This window comes from Artemia sp. Qi Xiang Cuo, chromosome 17 (genome assembly GCF_049724085.1).
Source record: "Artemia sp. Qi Xiang Cuo chromosome 17, ASM4972408v1, whole genome shotgun sequence".
Taxonomy (NCBI): Eukaryota; Metazoa; Arthropoda; class Branchiopoda; order Anostraca; family Artemiidae; genus Artemia; species Artemia sp. Qi Xiang Cuo.
The window spans coordinates 8,838,200-8,858,795 of NC_142810.1; the positions used below are offsets into that span (position 1 = coordinate 8,838,200).

General features: G+C 36.0%; 1 protein-coding gene across 1 annotated transcript in view; it reads right to left on the minus strand.

The window, feature by feature from the left end:
* The window catches only part of l(3)80Fj (lethal (3) 80Fj), a 252,563-nt gene that overhangs the window by 153,068 nt on the left and 78,899 nt on the right, over positions 1-20,596 (minus strand). The window contains exons 11-13 of the mRNA XM_089103680.1: positions 9,059-9,221; positions 5,497-5,800; positions 820-1,030 (exon numbers count right to left, since the gene is read on the minus strand). Coding sequence (XP_088959806.1) covers positions 820-1,030; positions 5,497-5,800; positions 9,059-9,221 — 678 coding nt within the window. The remainder of the gene's footprint in view (positions 1-819; positions 1,031-5,496; positions 5,801-9,058; positions 9,222-20,596) is intronic.

The window sequence follows — 20,596 nt, forward strand, 5'->3', positions numbered from 1 at the left end:
CGTAAACAGCGAGGTATTGACGAGGGGGCGAACTCATCATATAAGTAATAATTTCTGTTCGTTTTAAGGTTTAATATAAATTCTTAATTTCAGTTGAAAAAAGTTTTTGTTTTATTTAATTACTAAATAAAAGCTACTGGGCTAACAATGATCAGATCAATCTTTTCTTTGAAAAACAATGAGCTGACTAGACTCCATCACAAGTGTTATTTTTCTAGTCTTTTTAGAGAGGGGGAGAGGTATCAAACAGAGTGAAAAGCTATAGAAGCAGAGGAAATAGACTTGCCTTTGGACCTTATAGTGCAATAAAGATACGACAAAAAGAAGGGACCTTGAACAAATTGCAACAGAATTGATTTTTACACCGTTTGATAGAGCTCTTACACCTCTTAACATATTAAAAATCGGCATCGCTACCCCTAGGCAAAACAGGTCATTGCCCTTAAAGTGCGGAGGAGGGGCAAAACGCTAAAAATATAAAGGAAAGCATGTCTTCTATGGGGATATTGAGGTCGTTAAAAACGAAAATAAAAGTAAAAAGGGTCCATCACCAGTATTACAGGGATAATATTTCTAATTCCCCCTTGGAGTTGGAAGCGAGTGGGGTTAAGTCCAAAGTCTACAAAATATCCTATTTTAGAGAAAAGAATCCTTTCTATGATATTCTTGACTGTGCCTCATTCTGTCTCAGGGTAGCGATGCCGATTTTAGATATATTAATAAGCGCGTATTTCTCTATCTAATGGTGTAAAAATCATTTCTGTTGCAATTTGTTCAAGATGTAACCGTATTTCGACTGTACAATTAAAAGAGCCTTACCTTTTTCACCCGACTCCTAATTTCTGACTCTTTTGCCAATTGCATTTTCATCGCTTCCTTTTGTTTTGGGGTGTATTCTGGCTGTTTTATCTTCCCCTCCTTTCTGCGTTTTTCTTCTAATTCCCGGCGAAGTTGAATCTCTTCCATTTGTTCTTTATAACTGTAGGCTTTTGATTCTCTTTTAATGTTCTTTGTTGCTTCTTCTTTATGACTAAAAAATTTGAAGTGTAATAATATTTTAGACGGGCCCACGTGTTGGGGGGGCTATGAGCACAGCCTCCATCATGGTACCACAGCATGTAGCCTCAAATCGTGTAGATTGAAAATACTAAACGTTGTTTTACTCAAACAAGGTGGAGTGGCTGAGCAAATAAAAAAAAAGGTTTTTTGATAAATTTGGCTTTATAACATTCCCTCTGCAAAATTTCCTTGGCCTTCTAGTAAAGGCCTTAGATACCATGGGTAGAGCGACCTCCTCACCATCTACCAAAAGATAATCCAAATCACCCCGAGTTTCTCGAAGTGATTTTAATTTACTGATATTTAGAGTCAAGTAATACACTGTCCCCGAGTGGGGTGACGGGCGGTTGTAAGGAAGGGTTTAAGGGAAATTAGACCTTCTTGGGAGGGTGCACAGAGCGAGACTTTTAACAGATTGGAATGGAGGCTGTATTGTGCGCAGCTGCGTTGGCCTCAAGCGGCGACAGTAGAACCACCCTTAGCGGAGTGATTAGCACACTAGACTTGTAATCCTATGCCCTTGGGGATGAAGATTCAGATCCTGGTTTTGCTCAAAAATTACCGAGTCTTGGCTTAGGATGGGAATCAGTGGTGTGACTCTGCTAGCTCTACCATGGAGGCAATGAGCCTTTCAGGCCTGAGCCTTGATCCAGTTGGTCTGCCCCACCATAAATTACAATTAAAAAGATTGGTGCTGCAGTGAGTTTTTTGTACTGGTAGTAGTAGTAGTAGTAGTGGTAGCAGCAATAGTAGTAGTAGCAATGGCAGTAATAGGAGCCGTTTTCGTTATTCTTGCTGCAGCTATTGCTCTCTATTAATTTCACCGCAAATATATCATTAAAAATTCTAATCAAAAATATTTGAAAAGAGGTACAAGCGATATTTCATACGCTTGTAAGATTATGTAAAACTAGCATTTTATTGAAAAAAGTATAACCAGGAAAATACTAAATTTTCATAACGAATATCCAAAAGTGTTTGATGTTCCAACAGTAACATAAAACCGTATTATTCTGTGTTTTCAGTAAAGCACTAGTTCTACATAATCATATAAACATGGGGAAATCTCATCTGTTCGTTTATTTTCACTAGCCTTATAGAATACGTTACACAGGCGGCGAAGCAAGGCTCCGTTTTAAGTTTAAACTGTTTGTTCAAACGAATTGTTTAAATTCCAACTTCGCTCTTTACTGTCATAAAAAAAAATTGTTTTTAAATATTAATATCTGCACATTAACAATCTTGACCAACAAACTTGGATATGACTATTTATAGTAGCTTGAGAGAAATACAAGTGAACAATACGAAGCTTGTTTCTATCAGGGTTGCCACCAGCTCGAATAAAAAATCCATGGCAAACAAGCGTATTGGCAAAAGGACCAAAAATTTGCCGCTCGAGACGCTTCGCGTCACTCAGGGTGTTACCTTTCGACAGTTAGATCCTCGTTACATAAAATACTCTTGTCAACAAAACATTGATTTTTTTTTCCAATGATGCAAGATTCTATGTCTTGTCTGAAGCCAGGTGAATGGAATTATTCAACGTGTCCGAAGTTGGAATCATTATAGAAATATAAAAGACCATAAGAAAATGCATCAAGTGATCTATTACTTTCATACTAAGTGAACAATGCGTTCTGAAAGTTTTTCTTAATCTTTTAAATTTTCTTCCATCTTTTTAGAATCTCTTCTGCAAATGACAAAGAGGATAATGTTAAACAGTCATGGATATCCGATACAGAAGATTTTCAATTTATCTTAGCAGGGACAAATTTCTTGTTTTCGTGTTTAGGCATTGCAGATTTGCGGTTTGAAATCACAATTGAATTTACGCTGTAACCCATTTTGACAATAGAGCCCAGACAGTAATTTTGGTTTTTTTTTGGGGGGGGGGGGAATTATTTGTGTCATTTTTGAAGTTAAATTAAAAGGTATGAAAAAATTTCGACATAAAAAATTGAAACTCGTGATTCCTTGGTAAAATCCGTGCTTTCAGGTAAAATCCATGCTTTTTAATACGATATCCATGGCAATCCATGACATTTCAAATATCCATGGTACGGGTCAAAAAGTCCAAGCAAACATGGATAAATCCATGGCGGTGGCAACCCTGGTTTTTATACTGAAGGCCGGATTTATCACACTCATTTAATTGTTATATTATGCCTGAAGCGCGCGTAGAAGGAAAAATTATAGGCTTTCTTCCGCAGTCCAATTGTTAACTAGCAATTTTTTCTGTTAAATTTGTTACCAGTTTTCTGTTACCTGTTACAATGTCTTCTGTTAACCCGTGGAAAAAAAAGCCTTGGCTACCAAAAATTTTAGCTAACACTTCTTAGAAACGTATCAAAATGTATATTAAAATGTAAAGAAGATACAAGAAGTATAAGAGGTATAAGCATCAGAAGCATAAAAATTGAATAAGAAGTATGTTAAAACGTAAAAAAACGTATAGGGCAGAAATATAGAAAACAGACAGGAAAAAAAATTCCTGCCTAGCCTGTAAATCCTATCCTGCTCCTCCTAAAAATGCTAAATATTAATACTAATCCTGCAAATCCTAAATCCTAATCCTTCAAATCCTAGTCCTGCAAATCCTATTAAGCTAGCCCCTCCCTCAAAATTTGTGTAAGAAACCAGTAAAAGAATTGAGCCCTTAGCCATCTTTTTACGATTTCAGCCTAAAAGGGCTGGGAAAAGGGGACATATCAGTGTTTTTCATAAAAAAAATGGTTCTTTTTTTTCAAGTTGGGGCACGATAAATCTCCAGTTAATGATTTTACGTCGATGATGATTTCAATTGTGCACCTGTTATGCTGAGTTCACATCAGGTCACATTTGAGAAGTTTCAGGTTATTTCCAAAATTCTTATAAATTTGTTTAAATCATTAAGCTTATTGTTCTGTTGAATCCATATAATAGTCACTATTTTGAACTACCTTCAATTGTGAATTTCCGCACAAACGACAGTTTTTGTCAAAACTCCAGTTAGAATGGGCCACAGTTCGCTCTTTGTTAGATTGCTGCTACCGCTGCAACCATGGTGGGGAACTGTAAACTTCCAGTCGAGTGTTTTCAACGATGGTGATTTCAATGGTGGAATCTGTGCTTTCTCTAGCCTTCTCCAATCTAGAAAATGACATCCAAGAGTGCCATTTTGGTGCCATATAGCACTTTACTTTGGCGCTATCAAGATAAATTATGAAAAGTATGTAGATATGCGCATTAGCATTTGAATGAACCATTAACTATTTCTCTACGTTCTTCCAGTGGCCTGGTAGAACCAGTAAACATGAGGAGAAAGAAAGACGGGAGATGACGTGCTACTTATTCACAAAAGCAATTCCCTTGATTTTCAAGAGGGGGGGGGCTGTAAACCTTCACTTCAGAGCTTTCAACAATGGTGATTCTGGTGGTGCACATTTCAATGTGACGTCATGTTCGAGGATTCTCAGGCACCTTTTAAATATTCTCAAAATTTGTTCTTTTGACAATGATCAATGTCGTCATGTTCGAGGATTTTCAGGGACCTTTTAAATATTCTCAAAATTTGTTCTTTTGGCAATGATCAATGACGTCATGTTTAAAGTTTTCAGGCACCTTTTAAATATTCTCATAATTTGTTCTTTTGACAATGATCAATGTTGGTAATTATCAATCATATCGAAAATTTGTGACGATTAAAAATTATTGTTCTGTTGAATTTGAATAATAGCTGTCATTTCGTAATCTGAATTTAGAAAAATATACTTTCATTAAAACAGTTTTTTAAAACTTGATTGGAACTTTCGGTTACTATTGGCCACGATTCGCTATTACTACAACTACGGTATATAGAAATCATTGCAAAGATTTTCCCGGCATGTCTGAGCTAACCGTAAAGAAAAAATAGCAAATTATAAAACTAGTAGAAAAAAAAATGATTGAGCGGCCAGAAAGCTCTCTCTCTTCTAGCGTGTCTAAGCTACACTTAGGAAAAAAAGACTTTCAATAATGGAGCGGTCGTCAAGCTCGCCTTCCGGAGTTTAAAAATGAAGAAATCAGGGCTGAGGATTTCTGTAATGTACCGGAGCTAAATACAAGTGAAAGAAAGCAAAATAAAAAGTCATAGTAAAATAAACAGAAGAAAATCTTTCAATAACTGGGTGGTCATAAAGCCTTCCTGAATTTTAAATAAGAAGAAATCATGGCTTAGAATCTTTCCAGCAGGGCTGAGGCTAGCATTAAGGAAAGCAAGCAAAATATGATGTCTTAGTCAGTGAAACCAAGAGAACAAAAGAAAACCTTTCAATAACAGGGCGGTTGTACAGCCTTCCTGAGTTTTAAATAAGAAGATATCATGGCTTAGAATCTTTCCAGCAGGTCTGAGGTTAGCATTAAGGAAAGAAAGAAAAACACTAAGTCTTAGTCAGTGAAACCAAAAGAGCAAAGGAAAACCTTTCAATAACGGATCGGTCGTAAAGCTCTCCTTCCTGGGTTTTAAATATGAAGAAATCGTCACGAGTAACCGTCAACAGCTCAGGGTTGCTCAAATTTTCAGCGACGAGGTTGACTACATTGGCACAAGTCCTTCCAGGCTCGTATTCAGACAAATTCACTAAGACGCAGGCATTCCACTCATTTGGAAATGGTGCTGATATAATATCAGCGTAGAAAGCGTCGTACATGCGCTCAACGACCTTCTCTGGATTTATCAGCCATTTTTTCAAAATCCTTCCAAAGATATTGGTTGACTGCTTAACTAAAAAAAAGAGGTAAATTAGTCAGCTCTTCTTTACTTTCTTATTGATGGTTGGGTTAGATGATTTCTTTATTATTTTCTCTTCTTCTTCTTCCGTTTTCTGTCAATAGCTGACCATTCTAATGCAGGTTTTAAAGCCAGTTTACCAAGTAGCTAAAAAAAGTCACCTTTCAGATAATTTACCAAGAGCAAATTCTGATTTCGGTACTTGTATAATAAACCCCCTATCGCTCATGTTGTTCATTCATTGACGCATTATAGAACCGGTTTTTCCTTACTTTCTTACAGCTTAGCGTTTGACAAGACAAAGAGAAGTGACAGAATAGATGGAAAATATATAATTTTGGCTATATATTTGTACATTAGGAGGGGGTGTGGGGATAAAGTATTTGGACAGTGTGAAGTTCGAAAGCAATTCTTATTACATAATATGCAGAATAATTGCACCTAACGCATTAGGCATGCAGACCCGCTATACTTTATCCCCCTCCCCCTCCCTAATGTACAAATATATAGCCCAAAATGGTTTCTAAACTTTTATATTTTTATCTTACTTTGGTATATTTCATAAGGATTGAGCGTCAGAGAAACATATTAGAAGAATGTTAAGTAGGTGGTATATCATACAAGTACCCTGATTTCTGCTATATTGCAAATTATAATTTGCAAATGGCAAATTAAAGGAAATCTTTTTTTTCAACTTTAATATAATGCTTTGCTATAATTTCACTTCTAAGCTCAAAATTGAACCTGAATTAAGGTTTGATCCGAAGCCTACCCAGGAAACACTTCAGCAGCCTCCTTTGGGTTAATTGCGCTTTTTTCGCTATTGTTTAGAACTTATTGAAAATAATAATTATATATTTCCAGCTGCTTTTTTCATTTATTTTTCTTATTGTTTTTCTCGTATATTTTTTTTTATATTATTTTCTTGTATTTTTTATCTATTTAGTCTGGTCTTAATTTTTTTTTTATAAAAGCTTCCAGACGGGAAGCCGAAATATTCGGGCATTTTTAGTTGTTTCACTTTCTTTTTATTGTCTTAATAAAAGCTTTACCTGTTATTTATATGTCTATATATATTCATTTTATTTATAACTAAAAAACTCCTTTATTAGGTATTGTCGGTAATTCTACCTCCCCAGCGCTAATTTGTCAGTTTTTTTTTCCTTTTTTTTCATTTCAAATTCATTTTCATTTCTCTTCATTTAATTCCAACTAATGCAGAAGCTGATAAAAGAAGACAATATTTCAAAAGTTTCAACTTCTTTTTCGTTATTTTTTTTTTCATTTCATTTCATCCTTTACAAGAAAAAGACTTCAGTTTTTCAGATGAGAGTTTTTTTACACGTAGCTTTTTCCATCTTTCTGTGTTTTTTATATTTTTGCAAATTTTTTGTACTCTGTATTTTCATTGATATACTTCATTGAATAGGACAATAACTCTTAAGACAAAAATTAGGACCACTGAAATCATGGTAATGATTATTGTCAAAGATGGCACTCTACCAGGGTGGTGGTGCCAGGGTCAGGGTGGTTGGTCTCTATTCTAAACAAATGCTCAAACATAAACAAATTTAGAAAATTCTTAGGTTTGTTTATAATATAAATATTCACAAATAAGAAGGCTGTATCCAAGTGATTGTCCTATCCCATTTGTTGAAAGAGTAAACACGACCCAAGTAATTGTGTTCGCGTCTTTATCAAACATACTATAATTATTGTCTCCAACTATACTGACAATCATAAATACAAAAAAAAAGGAGAACCAACAGGAAACTTTTTCTTAAGACAGTGGAACTTTAACCCTAACTGAATATTTCGACCCTATATCCAAGGGCCGTCCTCAGCAAAAATAAATTAAAATATAAAAGAAACTCCCAATAAAATACGACCGTTAAAGCTAAAATCTTTTGAAACAATCCTAGCATCCTTACTGTGAGTTTCTTTTATATTTTAATTTGTTTTTGCTGAGGACGGCCCTTGTATATAGGGTCGAAATATTCAGTTAGGGTTAAAGTTCCACTGTCTTAAGAAAAAGTTCCCTGTTGTTTCTACTGGTTGTTTGTATTTATGCATAATGACTATAGCCTTGTAATGATTATTGTCACCAACTATAAGTTTGGATCTAATAACGAATTTACTGCTCTGATAATAAACTTTCACTCCAAGTTGAGTCAATCGATTTTCCGAACCCCTAGTCAAAGGCATTCATTCCGTCATATTTTACTTATATTTTAAGTAATACTTATATATACATATTTTACATTAATATATACTATATTAATATATATTTTATATTAACATATATTATATTAATACATATTATATTAAAACATATTTTACTTATATTTTATATTTTAAGAAAATCATATTTTACTTATGTGTCACTGGTGACTCTTTTTTTCTGACGTCACTTAAAAAGCACCGGTTTTCACATACGTTTATTAAATAAAAATAAAGTCGACTCACATACAATCTACTACTACTACTAACAACTCACCGCAGCACCAAGCCACCTGAGGCCAACAAAGCTACACATGATCCTCCTAGATCCCAATCTATTCAAAGCCTCCCTCTTTACGCCCTCCCAGTAAGTTCCTATTTCCTTTACATCTTTCTTTATGGTATCCTCCCATTCCAACCAAAGATGATCCGCTTTCTTATAAGCCCTAGAAGGTTGGCCGAAAAGGACAATCTTAGGTAATCTGTCATGCTTCACCCACAGAACGTGCCCAAGCCATCTGCCCTACCCATACAATAATTTTATCAAAAAAACATCAAAGGATAGAAACAGGCACATACAAATAAATGCTTTATATGATGGTGTCTATATTTTCGAGAGGAAGGGGAAGGGCTAAAAAAAACTAGGGAAATTTTAAAAAGATGAGAGATTACACGATCAACGGTAAAAATTTTGATGTCTCACATGGCGCGGACAATAGCGCATCCCCTTCCGTACACAAATGCCAGCATGCAAAATAGCGTGATTTTTACCCCTAACCGGTTATAATTTGTTTTATTCCTCCAAGTGAATTTTAGGTGACTTGTAGCAACATAGTGGGTTTGATCGGCGCTTGGTAATAGGGGATCCAAAGTTCAAGCTCAGCTGTAGCATCAAACCGAAGGGCTCGGGATTTGATTCCGGTGATGAGATCATGCGAAAGCGTCTCCATACTAATCCAAAGAAGAATTCTAGGTTCACCTAATCAGCAGATCACATGAATAATTACAAATTCAAAACGCAATAATACTTACATATAGCAGGGTGGTATGCAATGAAAAAGAGGTTCTTCAATAATTCATCTTCACTTTCTGAAAAACTGGCAGAGCAGATAATTTCCAAAGCAAAGACAAGGGAGTGACCTTTTACTTCATTCCATGGCTGAGATGTATTCTCTTGCTCTTTCTCTCCAACCACCTATAATATATATATATATATATATATATTAATATATTTAAATCCTAGCCGTCCAAGCCGAGTGGTAGCACCCTAGACTTGAAATCCTAAGGACAGGGGTTCGAATCCTGGTGTAGCTGGTTATTTGGTTTAGAACGGGGATCAATGGAGTGACTCTGTAAGCTCAGCCAGAGTCAACCCAACTCTAAACGAGTACCTAGAGACATCTGGGGGGAAACCACAGAAAACGTCAGATGTTTCGTCTCCAACCACGCATTGCATTCCCGGCCGAAGGCAGAAAATCAGGATATCGACACCTGCGCTACGCAGACCATGGTCAGCATACCGAAAACTTAAAATAAAGAGTATATTTAAATAAAGTTTTCAGACAAGAAACAATGCTCTCACGTCCTATGGTGGTCCGATGGGTTTGATCTCAGCTTGGTAACATTGGATCCAGAGTTCAAACCCAGCTCCAGCAGCACACTGTAGGACCGAAGCAAGGACCTTAGTAGTCAAGAAGCGTCTTTAACCCAATTAAATAAAAACAAACAAGTTTGTTTTAACCGAAAGTAAGGAGCGACATTAAAACTTAAACGAACACAAACTATTCCGTATTTGAAAGGGGCTGTCCCCTCCTCAATGCCTCGCTCTTTACGCTAAAGTTTTATATTGTTTTAAAAAATAGAGATACGAGAAAGAGTCAAAGTTTAGCGTAAAGAGCGAGGCGTTGAGGAGGGGACAGCCCCTTTCATATACGGAATAATTTCTGTTCGTTTTAAGTTTTAATGTCGCTGCTTGCTTTCAGTTAAAAAAAACTTATTTGTTTTATTTAATTTCTGAACGTTTTTGAATTAATGCAGATTTTGATTTTGGCTCACTGTGCATGAATAAGTAAAACGAAATTTGCATATTAATTTTACTTTTTTTTTTGGTTAAATGGCTTTCTCGAAAGTCGCTTAATTTTATTTACGAACGTCTTTATTAGTAATAAATATACCTAACTTACGAATTAACTTACGTAACTAACTTCTATATTCATATAGTGAATTACAGGTATTACTTGGTAAAAAAAAAAAAATTAGTCTTCCTAATTTAGTAACTGAGATAAATGAGCACTTGAACACGGTCTAGACCTTACTCATCCAATCACCTAGGACAAAACAGCACATATAACCCCACAGTCCAAAAATCATGTCAAAAATATGCATTTTTAATACGTATATCAGGGGTTTCAACCCCTAGTCAATACCTCGCTCTTACGCTAAAGTTCAAATTTTGTTCGAATTCTTTAAAAATGACCCCTTAATCACAAAGGCCGTTAACAAAGGCCGTTAATAGCTCTTATGAAATTACTAAAAAAAACTTTAGCGTAAAGAACGAGGTATTGACTAGGAGGCGAACCCCATCATATACGTAATAATTTCTGTTCGTTTTAATTTTTGATGCTGCTCCTAACTTTTAGGTGAAAAACTTGTTTTTTTTTTTTTATCGTTTTTTTTTTTTTTAAATGATGCTGGGAAATACGGCGCCCCCTTCATAGCAACGTCCCTTCCCCATCAAAACTTCCTCCATGGAGAGATCCTCCCACGTAACCCCCGACCCACCCACCACCACTACCAGATAAAATCCCCCCTGAAAACGTATGTATACTACCCAGTAACCGATACTTTATATAAACATTGGGCAAAATTCATAACGTTCAGCCCTTCCACCGGGGATTGTGGGGGATTAAGTCAACCTCAAAGACATAGTTATTATATTTTTCGGGTGGGCGTGGGAGGGGGACTAGTTGCCCTCAAAACACTTTCGACTATTAAAAGGGCATTAGCCCTTTCTACTTTCAATGGAATGAGCCCTTTTCGAAGTTCCTACGACAACTCCTGCGATACGAAGTGCCCTGGTCTAAAAAAAAAAAAAAAAAAAAAAAAATACTAATAATAATAATAATGCATTGTGCCCACATCGATCTTGACTATATTCCAATCACTTTCGACCATTAAAAAGGGCCCTTTCAATTTCCAATCGAATGAGCCCTTTTGAGTGTCTACGACAACGCTTTCTATGAACACCTTATACGCCCCAAGGGCATAGATTACAACCCTTGCCCTGAGGGCTGTGAGGGGGTTGTCATTCTCAAGGACCTAATTTCCAGAACTTTCAACTACGTTAAACAAAACGGCTATCTCAAAAGTTTGATTGGATGTGTTTGGGGAAATGGTGGGCGTGAAAGGGGCGTTAGTTGCTCTCCAATCACTTTCAAATATTAAAAAAGGCAGTAGCACTTTCAATTTCAAATCGAATGGGATCTTTTGAAGTTTCTACGACAACGCCTTCAATAAAAACCTTATATGCCCCCTGGTCATAACTTACAACCTTTGCCCTGAGGGTTAGGGGGGGGTTGTCATCCTCAAAGACCTAATTTCCAGAACTTTCAACTACGCTGAAGACAATTACCTATCTCAAAATTTTAATTGGATGTGTTTGGGGAAATGATGGGCGTGAGAGGGGGGTTAGTTGCCCTCCAATCACTTCCGACTAATAAAAAGAGCACTAGCCCTTTCAATTTCCAATCGAATGAGTACGACAACGTTTTTACGTTAACGCTTTCTATAAAAACCTTATATGCCCCAGGGCATAACTTACAACCTTTCCAATTGAATGAGCCCCTTTTGAAGTTTTTATGACAACACTATCTATACAAACCTTATATGCCCCCAGGGTATAACTCAAAACCTTTGGCCTGGGGGCTCTGGATGGGTTTATCATCCTTAAATACATAATTTCCAGAATTTTCAACTACGTTGAACATAATGACTATCTCTAAACTTTGATTGAATGTGTTTGGGAAATGGTGGGCGTGAGACGGGGGTTAATTACTCTTCACTTACTTTCGACTATTAAAAAGGGCAATTTCAATTTCCAATCAAATGAGCCCTAGTTGAAATTTCTACACTAACTTTCTATATAAACCTTATATGACCCAGGGCATAACTTACAACCCTTGCACTGAGGGCTCTGAGGGGGTTATCATCCTAAAAGACCTGATTTCCAGAACTTTCAACTACGTTGAACAAAAAGGATATTTCAAATTGTTGATTGAATGTGTTTGGGGAAATGGTGGGCGTGAGAGGGGAAATAGTTGCCCTTCAATTATTTTTGTCTATTAAAAAGGGTACTAGCCCTTTCAATTTCCAATTGAATGAGCCCTTTTTGAAGTTTCTACAACATTCCTTTCTGGGAAAACCTTACGACCCCAGGGCATAACTTACATCCCTTGCCCTGAGGGCTGCGGGGGGTTGTCATCCTTAAAGACATACTTTACAAAACTTTCATCAGATTTGAACAAAATAGCTAACTAAAAAGTTGTATTTGATGGATTTGGGGGAAATATGGGCGGAAGAGGGAGGCTAGTTATCCTCCAATCACTTTTAACTATTAAAAAGGGAACTAGCCCTTTTGAATTTCCAATCGAATGAGCCATTTTACAAGTTTCTACGACTAAGATTCTAATAAAAACCTTATATGCCCCCAGGGCATAACTTATAACCCTTGCCCTGAAGACTGTGGGGGAGTGTCCTGCTCAAAGGTATAATCTCCAGAACTTTAAACAGCGTGGAGCAAAATGGCTATCTCAAAATTTTGATTGGAAGTGTTTGGGAAAATGGTGGGCATGGAAGGGGTGTTAGTTGCCTTCCAATCACTTTCGACTATTAAAAAGAGCACTAGCCCTTTAATTTCCAATCGAATGATCCTGTTTTGAAGTTTCTACGGCAACGTCTTCTATAAAAACCTTATATGCCCCCAGGGCATAACTTAAAACCCTTGTCCTGAGGGTTATGGGGGAGTATCCTCCTCAAAAATATATTTTCTATCTGGAAATCAACTACGCTGAACAAATTGGCTATCTCAAAATTTTGATTGGATGTGTTTGGGGAAATGGTGGGCGTGGAAGGGGTGTTAGTTGTCTTCCAATCGCTTTCGACTATTAAAAAAGGCACTAGCCGTTCCAATTTCCAATCAAATGAGCCCTTTTCCAAGTTTCTATGACATTTCCTTCGGTACGAAGTGCCCTAGTATGGAAGAAAAATAAATAATACATTGTGCCAACATCGTTCTTTACTTAGGCAGCGCGATTGCGCTGCCTATGGAAAAAAACTTTATATATTAACAATAGGCAAATTGTATAACTTACAGCCCTTGCACTAGAGGCTGAATATTCTTGAAACTTTTAAAGGAGCTAATTTGATTCAAAGTTAAAAGTTCTAGGGCTGTTCTAGAGCTGTACAAAAATGTGGTTCAGTCCCACTTAATAGGGCTATAATGAGAGAAAGTATGTGATGACTAGGACATGTGTTGCGGTTGAAGGTTTACCAAAGATTGCCCTTGTTTTCTAACCACCTAGGACCAAACGAGGTTCTTGTCCATTATTCAGACAACACCAAGAATTTGGATCTGCAAGACAAGACTGTCTTGTTATATGTCTGGGTTATATCAGTCTGTATTCGGAGACAAATGGCTTAGGCTCAAGGGAAAACATACGTTGTAGTTACGTTTTAATTAAATATTTAATATACAGAGTTAGTATTTTGGTTAGGTTAGGTTACATTTTGCATACACCGCCGTTATGTTTAACCCCCAACCCCCCTAATACCCAAATATATTTCCCAAATTATACATATCCTATCTATACCCCAAGCGCCTCACTTGTTTCAACCCGTATACCTCTAAATTGAATCAACTTGGGGGTTTTCTGAATAATGGACAAGTACCCAAAACAAAAACCAGGTTATCAGCCAATGGAATTGTTAGATGTCATTAGGAAATGTTTAATGGAAAAAAAACTTCTTGGGAAGGTTTAGAAAGGGAATATGAAAGGGTTATAAATAAAGACTATGTAAGTTTCATGTCTTAAAAAGACATTGCTTATACTTATAAGAAAAGAAATTTGGTAATGATGTTTTTCTAAAAACGATTTCTATTAATCTTCAAATTTTTGGTTTTCTTTTTATGGTTTTTGAATTGTTGTAATCCCTTGTTAAAATATATACAAACATTATTGCAATTACCAGTTTTTAGCTGTCTACAAAATTAAATGTGTTTTATATTGCAGTCTATTCAGAGATGTTTAATTCTTACAGCAAGTATGATTTCTGACAACGATTTCTACTAAGCTTCAAACTTTTGTTTTTCGTTTTTTAAGGTTTTTACATAAAGAATCGATACTATAAATGGAAACTATAAGTATAATCGATATCATGGTATAATTGACAGCTGAAACCTAGTAAAGATAAAACTACGGTATATAGTAGCTTAAGGTTAAAATAATACAAGCATCTTTTGAAAAGTTGTTTTTTTGGGGTTGCCAGGTTGCAGCGGTAGCTACCAACCTAGTAAGAGATCATCACGCCCCATAGTAAAAATAAAATGGCTTATAACTTCTAAAACTAGAATCAGATCAAAAAACGAAGTGCACTATTAGAACCGCATTGTCCAATACCCCTATATAGGAAACTAACTGGCTTGAAAAGCAAGGAAAATATATTGGTTTCAAAATGCAAAAAAGTGGTTGCAACCACGATGTTCCGCATTGGCAGCAGGTTTGTTTTTCCGTGTTTTTTTTTCAAGTGCTTCTTGCGGGGCACTGGAAAATCATAGAGAGCTGTTTAATGGTGCATTTGAAAAGAAATCGATTTATTTAAAAACCTTTCATAATTAACAAAAATAATTTTAAAAACAAAATAATTTTTTACGAAAAACTGCATTTTTCTATAGCTCTGTAGTACAAAATGTTATTATTATGGTCCTGCATACAAAAATCAAGATAGGATTTTTACCGTTATAAAAAGTACCGTAGTATTTTTACCGCTGTAGACACAGTTATGTAAAATACAGTAATTTTTGGGGGGTACTAACGAAAAATCTGATTTGTCAACTGAAAGTGGAATAGTTCCTGAACATTTTAAATAAAATAATTTTATTTAACTGCAAACATCATAAATGTTTATGGTGTCTGAGTAATAATTTTAATTTTTTAATCCAAACCAGAAAAATACCTGAAAATTTTAAAATCAGTTTTTTTTTGTTAGGTTGTAACTACTTGAAATTTCATTTCATCTGGCAGTCAAAGTTATAATTGTCTCCTGGAACTTAACATTCTTGGCTTAATTTACTCTAGAAACGGAGAAGGAAAGTTTTTTGTCACATAGATACATAAAGGTCGAATGAGTTCTATAAATGGCAAAAAAATTTCAAAAAACCGGGTAAATACATCAATTTCGGTGGCGGACCAAAATGGAAAGTTTGCAATTCAATTGAATTGAACTCAATTGAAATCACTATGGCACATAGCAAAGCCAAAGGTATTCAGCCCCCCTCCCCCACCCTTCCTCTTTCAAAACCCAAAACACTACTGATGAATCATAATTTATTCTCTTTCTTTTATTTTAGTAAAATGGTGAAGCACATGACATAGGTTCAACATCTAAGAGGCTTGTTTGAAAGCAAGCCTGTAGCAAAACAGGCGGAACCTCTTCTGCAGAAGCAAATCCAGCAATAATCCAAAAGCCATTAAGCAGATCATCACCAATCTTCACATCCTCGTCATCCATTAGTAAAGGATACCTTATTAATACTTTGGAACTCAAGTCTGGTAGCCAACTGGGCGGAACAAATGCAAACAAGCGACACTTGTTTTTGACTTCAATAATGTATTCGTTACGAGACTCTGAATCATACCAATTTTCATGCTTCTCAATTACATGCAGGCTAAAACGTCTATTCTTGGCGAAAAAGTCGGAGAACGGCAACACTTTTTCGAGAAGAACCTCAGTTGTGCCGTTGATATATCCATATAGGGCGATGTAACCATCACTATCCGGGAAAGAAACACGAAGGCGACGTTCCAGATCCGTATAATTATTATTACGAGGAACAACAAAATCCACATTTAAGGGTTTTTCTTTAGGATCGTCCAAAATATTCTCATATATGTGGATTTCGGCATATTTTCCAACGCGAAACATGTCTGTAAAATGTTGCAGCCTTGCCCCAAGAGTACGAACAAGGTCAGAGGCTTTAAAAGGTTTTGTAAAAGAACAATTTTCTCCTCCAGGTTCAAGAAGCCGGTCGGTAGGAAATCTAACAGCTTTGAGTTCTTCTAAATCAAGGTCAAAATAAGATTTGCCAAGAAGCCGTATCATATCAACAAACGAATCAGCCATTTCGCCAAGAAGCCCGAACTTCCCTAGTCCAAAGCCTTTGCTAGAGTCAACCCCACTTTCCCCTGTCTTCATCTCGGCACCCTCAGTAGTATTTAGAGATTCTTGAGTATCCACCGAATTTTCATTAATTTCAGCAGCATCTACAGGATATTGAGCCACTGCATATATAAAAATGAATAATAAGATTATCACTAAAACAGATTTCATTGTTTTCAGTCACTTTATTTTCTGTCAAAACACGAATAAGGAGGCAAATATCGGTTTTCGTTAGTAAATGCAAATATAAAATAAAACTGTAGCCTAACATCGAAGAAACGAAACTGATTTATTTACCCGGTTTTTGAAATTATTTTGCCATTTATAGAACCCCTTCGACTTTTATGTATCTATGTGACAAAAAACTTTCCTTCTCCGTTTCTAGAGTAAATTAAGCCAAGAATGTTTGGTTCCAGGAGACAATTACAACTTTGACTGCCAGATGAAATGAAATTTTAATTAGTTACAACCTAACAAAAAAAAACTGATTTTAAAATTTTCAGGTATTTTTCTGGTTTGAATCAAAAAATTAAAATTATTACTCAGACACCATAAACATTTATGCAGTTTGCAGTTAAATAAAATTATTTTATTTAAAAGTTTCGGGAACTATTCTACTTTCAGTTGAAAAAACAGATTTTTCGTTAGTACCCCCGAAAAATTACTGTATTTTACATAACTATGTCTACAACGGTAAAAATACAACGGTACTTTTTATAGCGGTAAAAATCCTATCTTGATTTTTGTATGCAGGACCATAATAATAACATTTTGTACTACAGAGCTATAGAAAAATGCCGTTATTCGTAAAAAAATTATTTTGTTTTTAAAATTATTTTTGTTAATTATGAAAGGTTTTTAAATACATCGATTTCTTTTCAAATGGACCATTAAACAGCTCTCTATGATTTTCCAGTGCCCCGCAAGCTGCACTTGAAAAAAAAACACGGAAAAATAAACTTGCTGCCGATGCAAAATATCAAGTTAAAGTTCAAAATGGGTTTTAATTAAAAAAATATAAATACACTTAACAAATCGTATACACTTATCGTGGTTTCAACCACTTTTTTTGCATTTTCAAACCAATATATTTTTCTTGTTTTTCAAGCCAAGAGACAGTTAGTTTTCTATATAGGGGTATCGGACAATGCGGTTCTAATAGTGCACTTCGTTTTTTGATCTGATTCTAGTTTTAGAAGTTATAAGCCATTTTATTTTTACTATGGGGCGTGATGATCTCTTACTAGGTTGGTAGCTACCGCTGCAACCTGGCAACCCCAAAAAAAAACAACTTTTCAAAAGATCATGACTTCCAGCTTCTAATTGTAACTTCAAGCTGCTGGTCGTGACATCAAAATTCTGGTCGTGAAATAAAACTTCAAGCTTCCAACCGTAACTTCAAATTTTTAATCATGACTTCGAGCGCCAGATTCTGAATTGAAGCTTCTAATCGTGACTTCTAGCTTCCAATCAAAATTTCAAGCTTGTAATCATGACTTCAAGCTTCTAATCGTGACTTCAAGCTTCAAATCGTGACTTCAAGCTTCTAATTGTGACTTCAAGCTCTTAATTGTGACTTCAAGCTTTTAATCATGACTTCAATTTTCTAATCGTGACTTCAAACTTATAATTATGATTTTAAGCTTCAAATCGTGACTTCTAGCTTCTAATTTTGACTTCATGCATCTAATCGTGACTTCCAACTTCTAATCACGATTATTATAATCGCAAATTCAAGCTTCTAATTGTGTCTTCAAGATTCTAATCGTGACTTCAGGCTCTAATCCTAACACTAAACTTCTAATCATGACTTCCAGCTTCTAATTGTAACTTCAAGCTGCTGGTCGTGACATCAAAATTCTGGTCGTGAAATAAAACTTCAAGCTTCCAACCGTAACTTCAAATTTGAATCATGACTTCGAGCGTCAGATTCTGAATTGAAGCTTCTAATCGTGACTTCAAGCTTCCAATCAAAATTTCAAGCTTCTAATCATGACTTCAAGCTTCTAATCGTGTCTTCAAGATTCTAATCGTGACTTCAGGCTCTAATCCTAACATTAAACTTCAAATCGTGACTTCAAACTTCTAATTGTGACTTCAAGCTTCTAGTCGTGAAATAAAAATTTTAGTCGTGACATAAAACTTCAAGCTTCCATCTGTAACTTCAAGTTTTTAATCATGAATTCGATCGTCCGATTCTTAATTGAAGCTTTTAATCGTGACTTCAAGCTTCCAATCAAAATTTCAAGCTTCTAATCGTGACTTCAAGATTCTAATCGTGACTTCAGGCTCTAATCCTAACACTAAACTTCTAATCATGACTTCCAGGTTCTAATCGTGACTTCAAACTTCTGGTTGTGACATCAAAATTCTGGTCGTGAAATAAAACTTCAAGCTTCCAACCGTAACTTCAAATTTTTAATCATGACTTCGAGCTCGAGATTCTTAATTGAAGCTTCTAATCGCGACTTCAAGCTTCCAATCAAACTTTCAAGCTTCTAATCGTGACTTCAAGCTTCTAATTGCGTCTTCAAGATTCTAATCGTGACTTCAGGCTCTAATCCTAACACTAAACTTCTAATCATGACTTCCAGCTTCTAAGTGTAACTTCAAGCTGCTGGTCGTGACATCAAAATTCTGGTCGTGAAATAAAACTTCAAGCTTCCAACCGTAACTTCAAATTTTTAATCATGACTTCGATCGTCCGATTCTTAATTGAAGCTTTTAATCGTGACTTCAAGCTTCCAATCAAAATTTCAAGCTTCTAATCGTGACTTCAAGCTTCAAATCGTGACTTCAAACTTCTGGTTGTGACTTAAAACTTCTGGTCATGACGTCAAACCGCTTATTGTGAGATTTTATGCTTATAATCGGGACTTCAAGCTTCTAATCATCGCTTCAAGCTTCGAATCCTGACTTCAAGCTTCTAAACTTGACTTCAGGTTTATAACCATAACTTCAAGCTCCTAATTGTTACTTCAAGCTTCTCATCGTGGCTTCAAGCTTCTGATCGCGATTATTTCAGCTGCCAAAAATGGTGTAATACTTAGGACTTTTATTGCTCTGATCTTCTTGCTACAAGAACTCTCTTGTCCTCAAATGGTAGAGGTTGTTTTAGTTCCCATCTTATAGCATTATACCACTTATTTCTCAATAAGTTTATTGTGCTATGTCGTGTCATAGAGAAATAATTAGTTTCTCAATAACTCCTTCCAAAATAAGTCCAGTTTTGGGGGGCTTTAATACAATTTTGTCGAATACATTTCATATTTTCGATGGCACATGGTTGTTTATATGGTGGGCGAAGAGTTTTAGCACTCATTACCGGATTTCCGGTTTTTGCGTCCGTTTTTTCGGTAGTGAATGCATTAATCAGTTGTTAGCAGTCCTTGTCCCCACAGAAAGGAACATGGACCATATTTTTTTCTTCCAATTTTTCAAGCATCTCACTCAGACAAGAGCACTCAACAATTCGATTATCCCTTTCTTTGGTGGCTTTTTTTAGCATGGAGGATTGAATTTCCTCTAGTAGAATATTTTCGAGACAACATTTTTCCGAGATAAGGTGTATTAAGACCCGTGTCCCTGCGTACACAGGTGAATTCATTTTTCTCTTTTTCCTTATCTCCCAGTTCCACTCTCAAAGGCATACCCTTGAGAGTCCAATGGGCATGCTTCCACCCTATTCCGTAAGTGGTTCGGTAATCGCCCTCTGTACGGATATTGTTGAACAATAATTCTTTTTCCAATTCTATGCAGTCCAGGATATTTTCACCATTTCCTGGTATTATAATACCCTGTAGAGCAACAACCCTTAGGGGCAGAACTAAGCCCATGTCATCACCATGGATCATAACCATTACACCAATTGTTCTTGCGGTTATACCACATCAGGTTTGCCATATGTGGCCTTTTTCAGATTTTATATCGTAGATTTAGGAAAACTTTTTCCCCATCATTATGTTCGGTCGCTCCCTCCCCCAACTAGCATAACCCCCCCCCCCCACCAGGCCCATCATTCCCCCAAACACATTCAATCAAAACTTTGAGATAGCTATTTTGTTCAGCGTAGTTGATTTCCAGATAGAAAATATGTTTTTGAGGAGGACACTCCCCCACTACCCTCAGGGCAAGGGT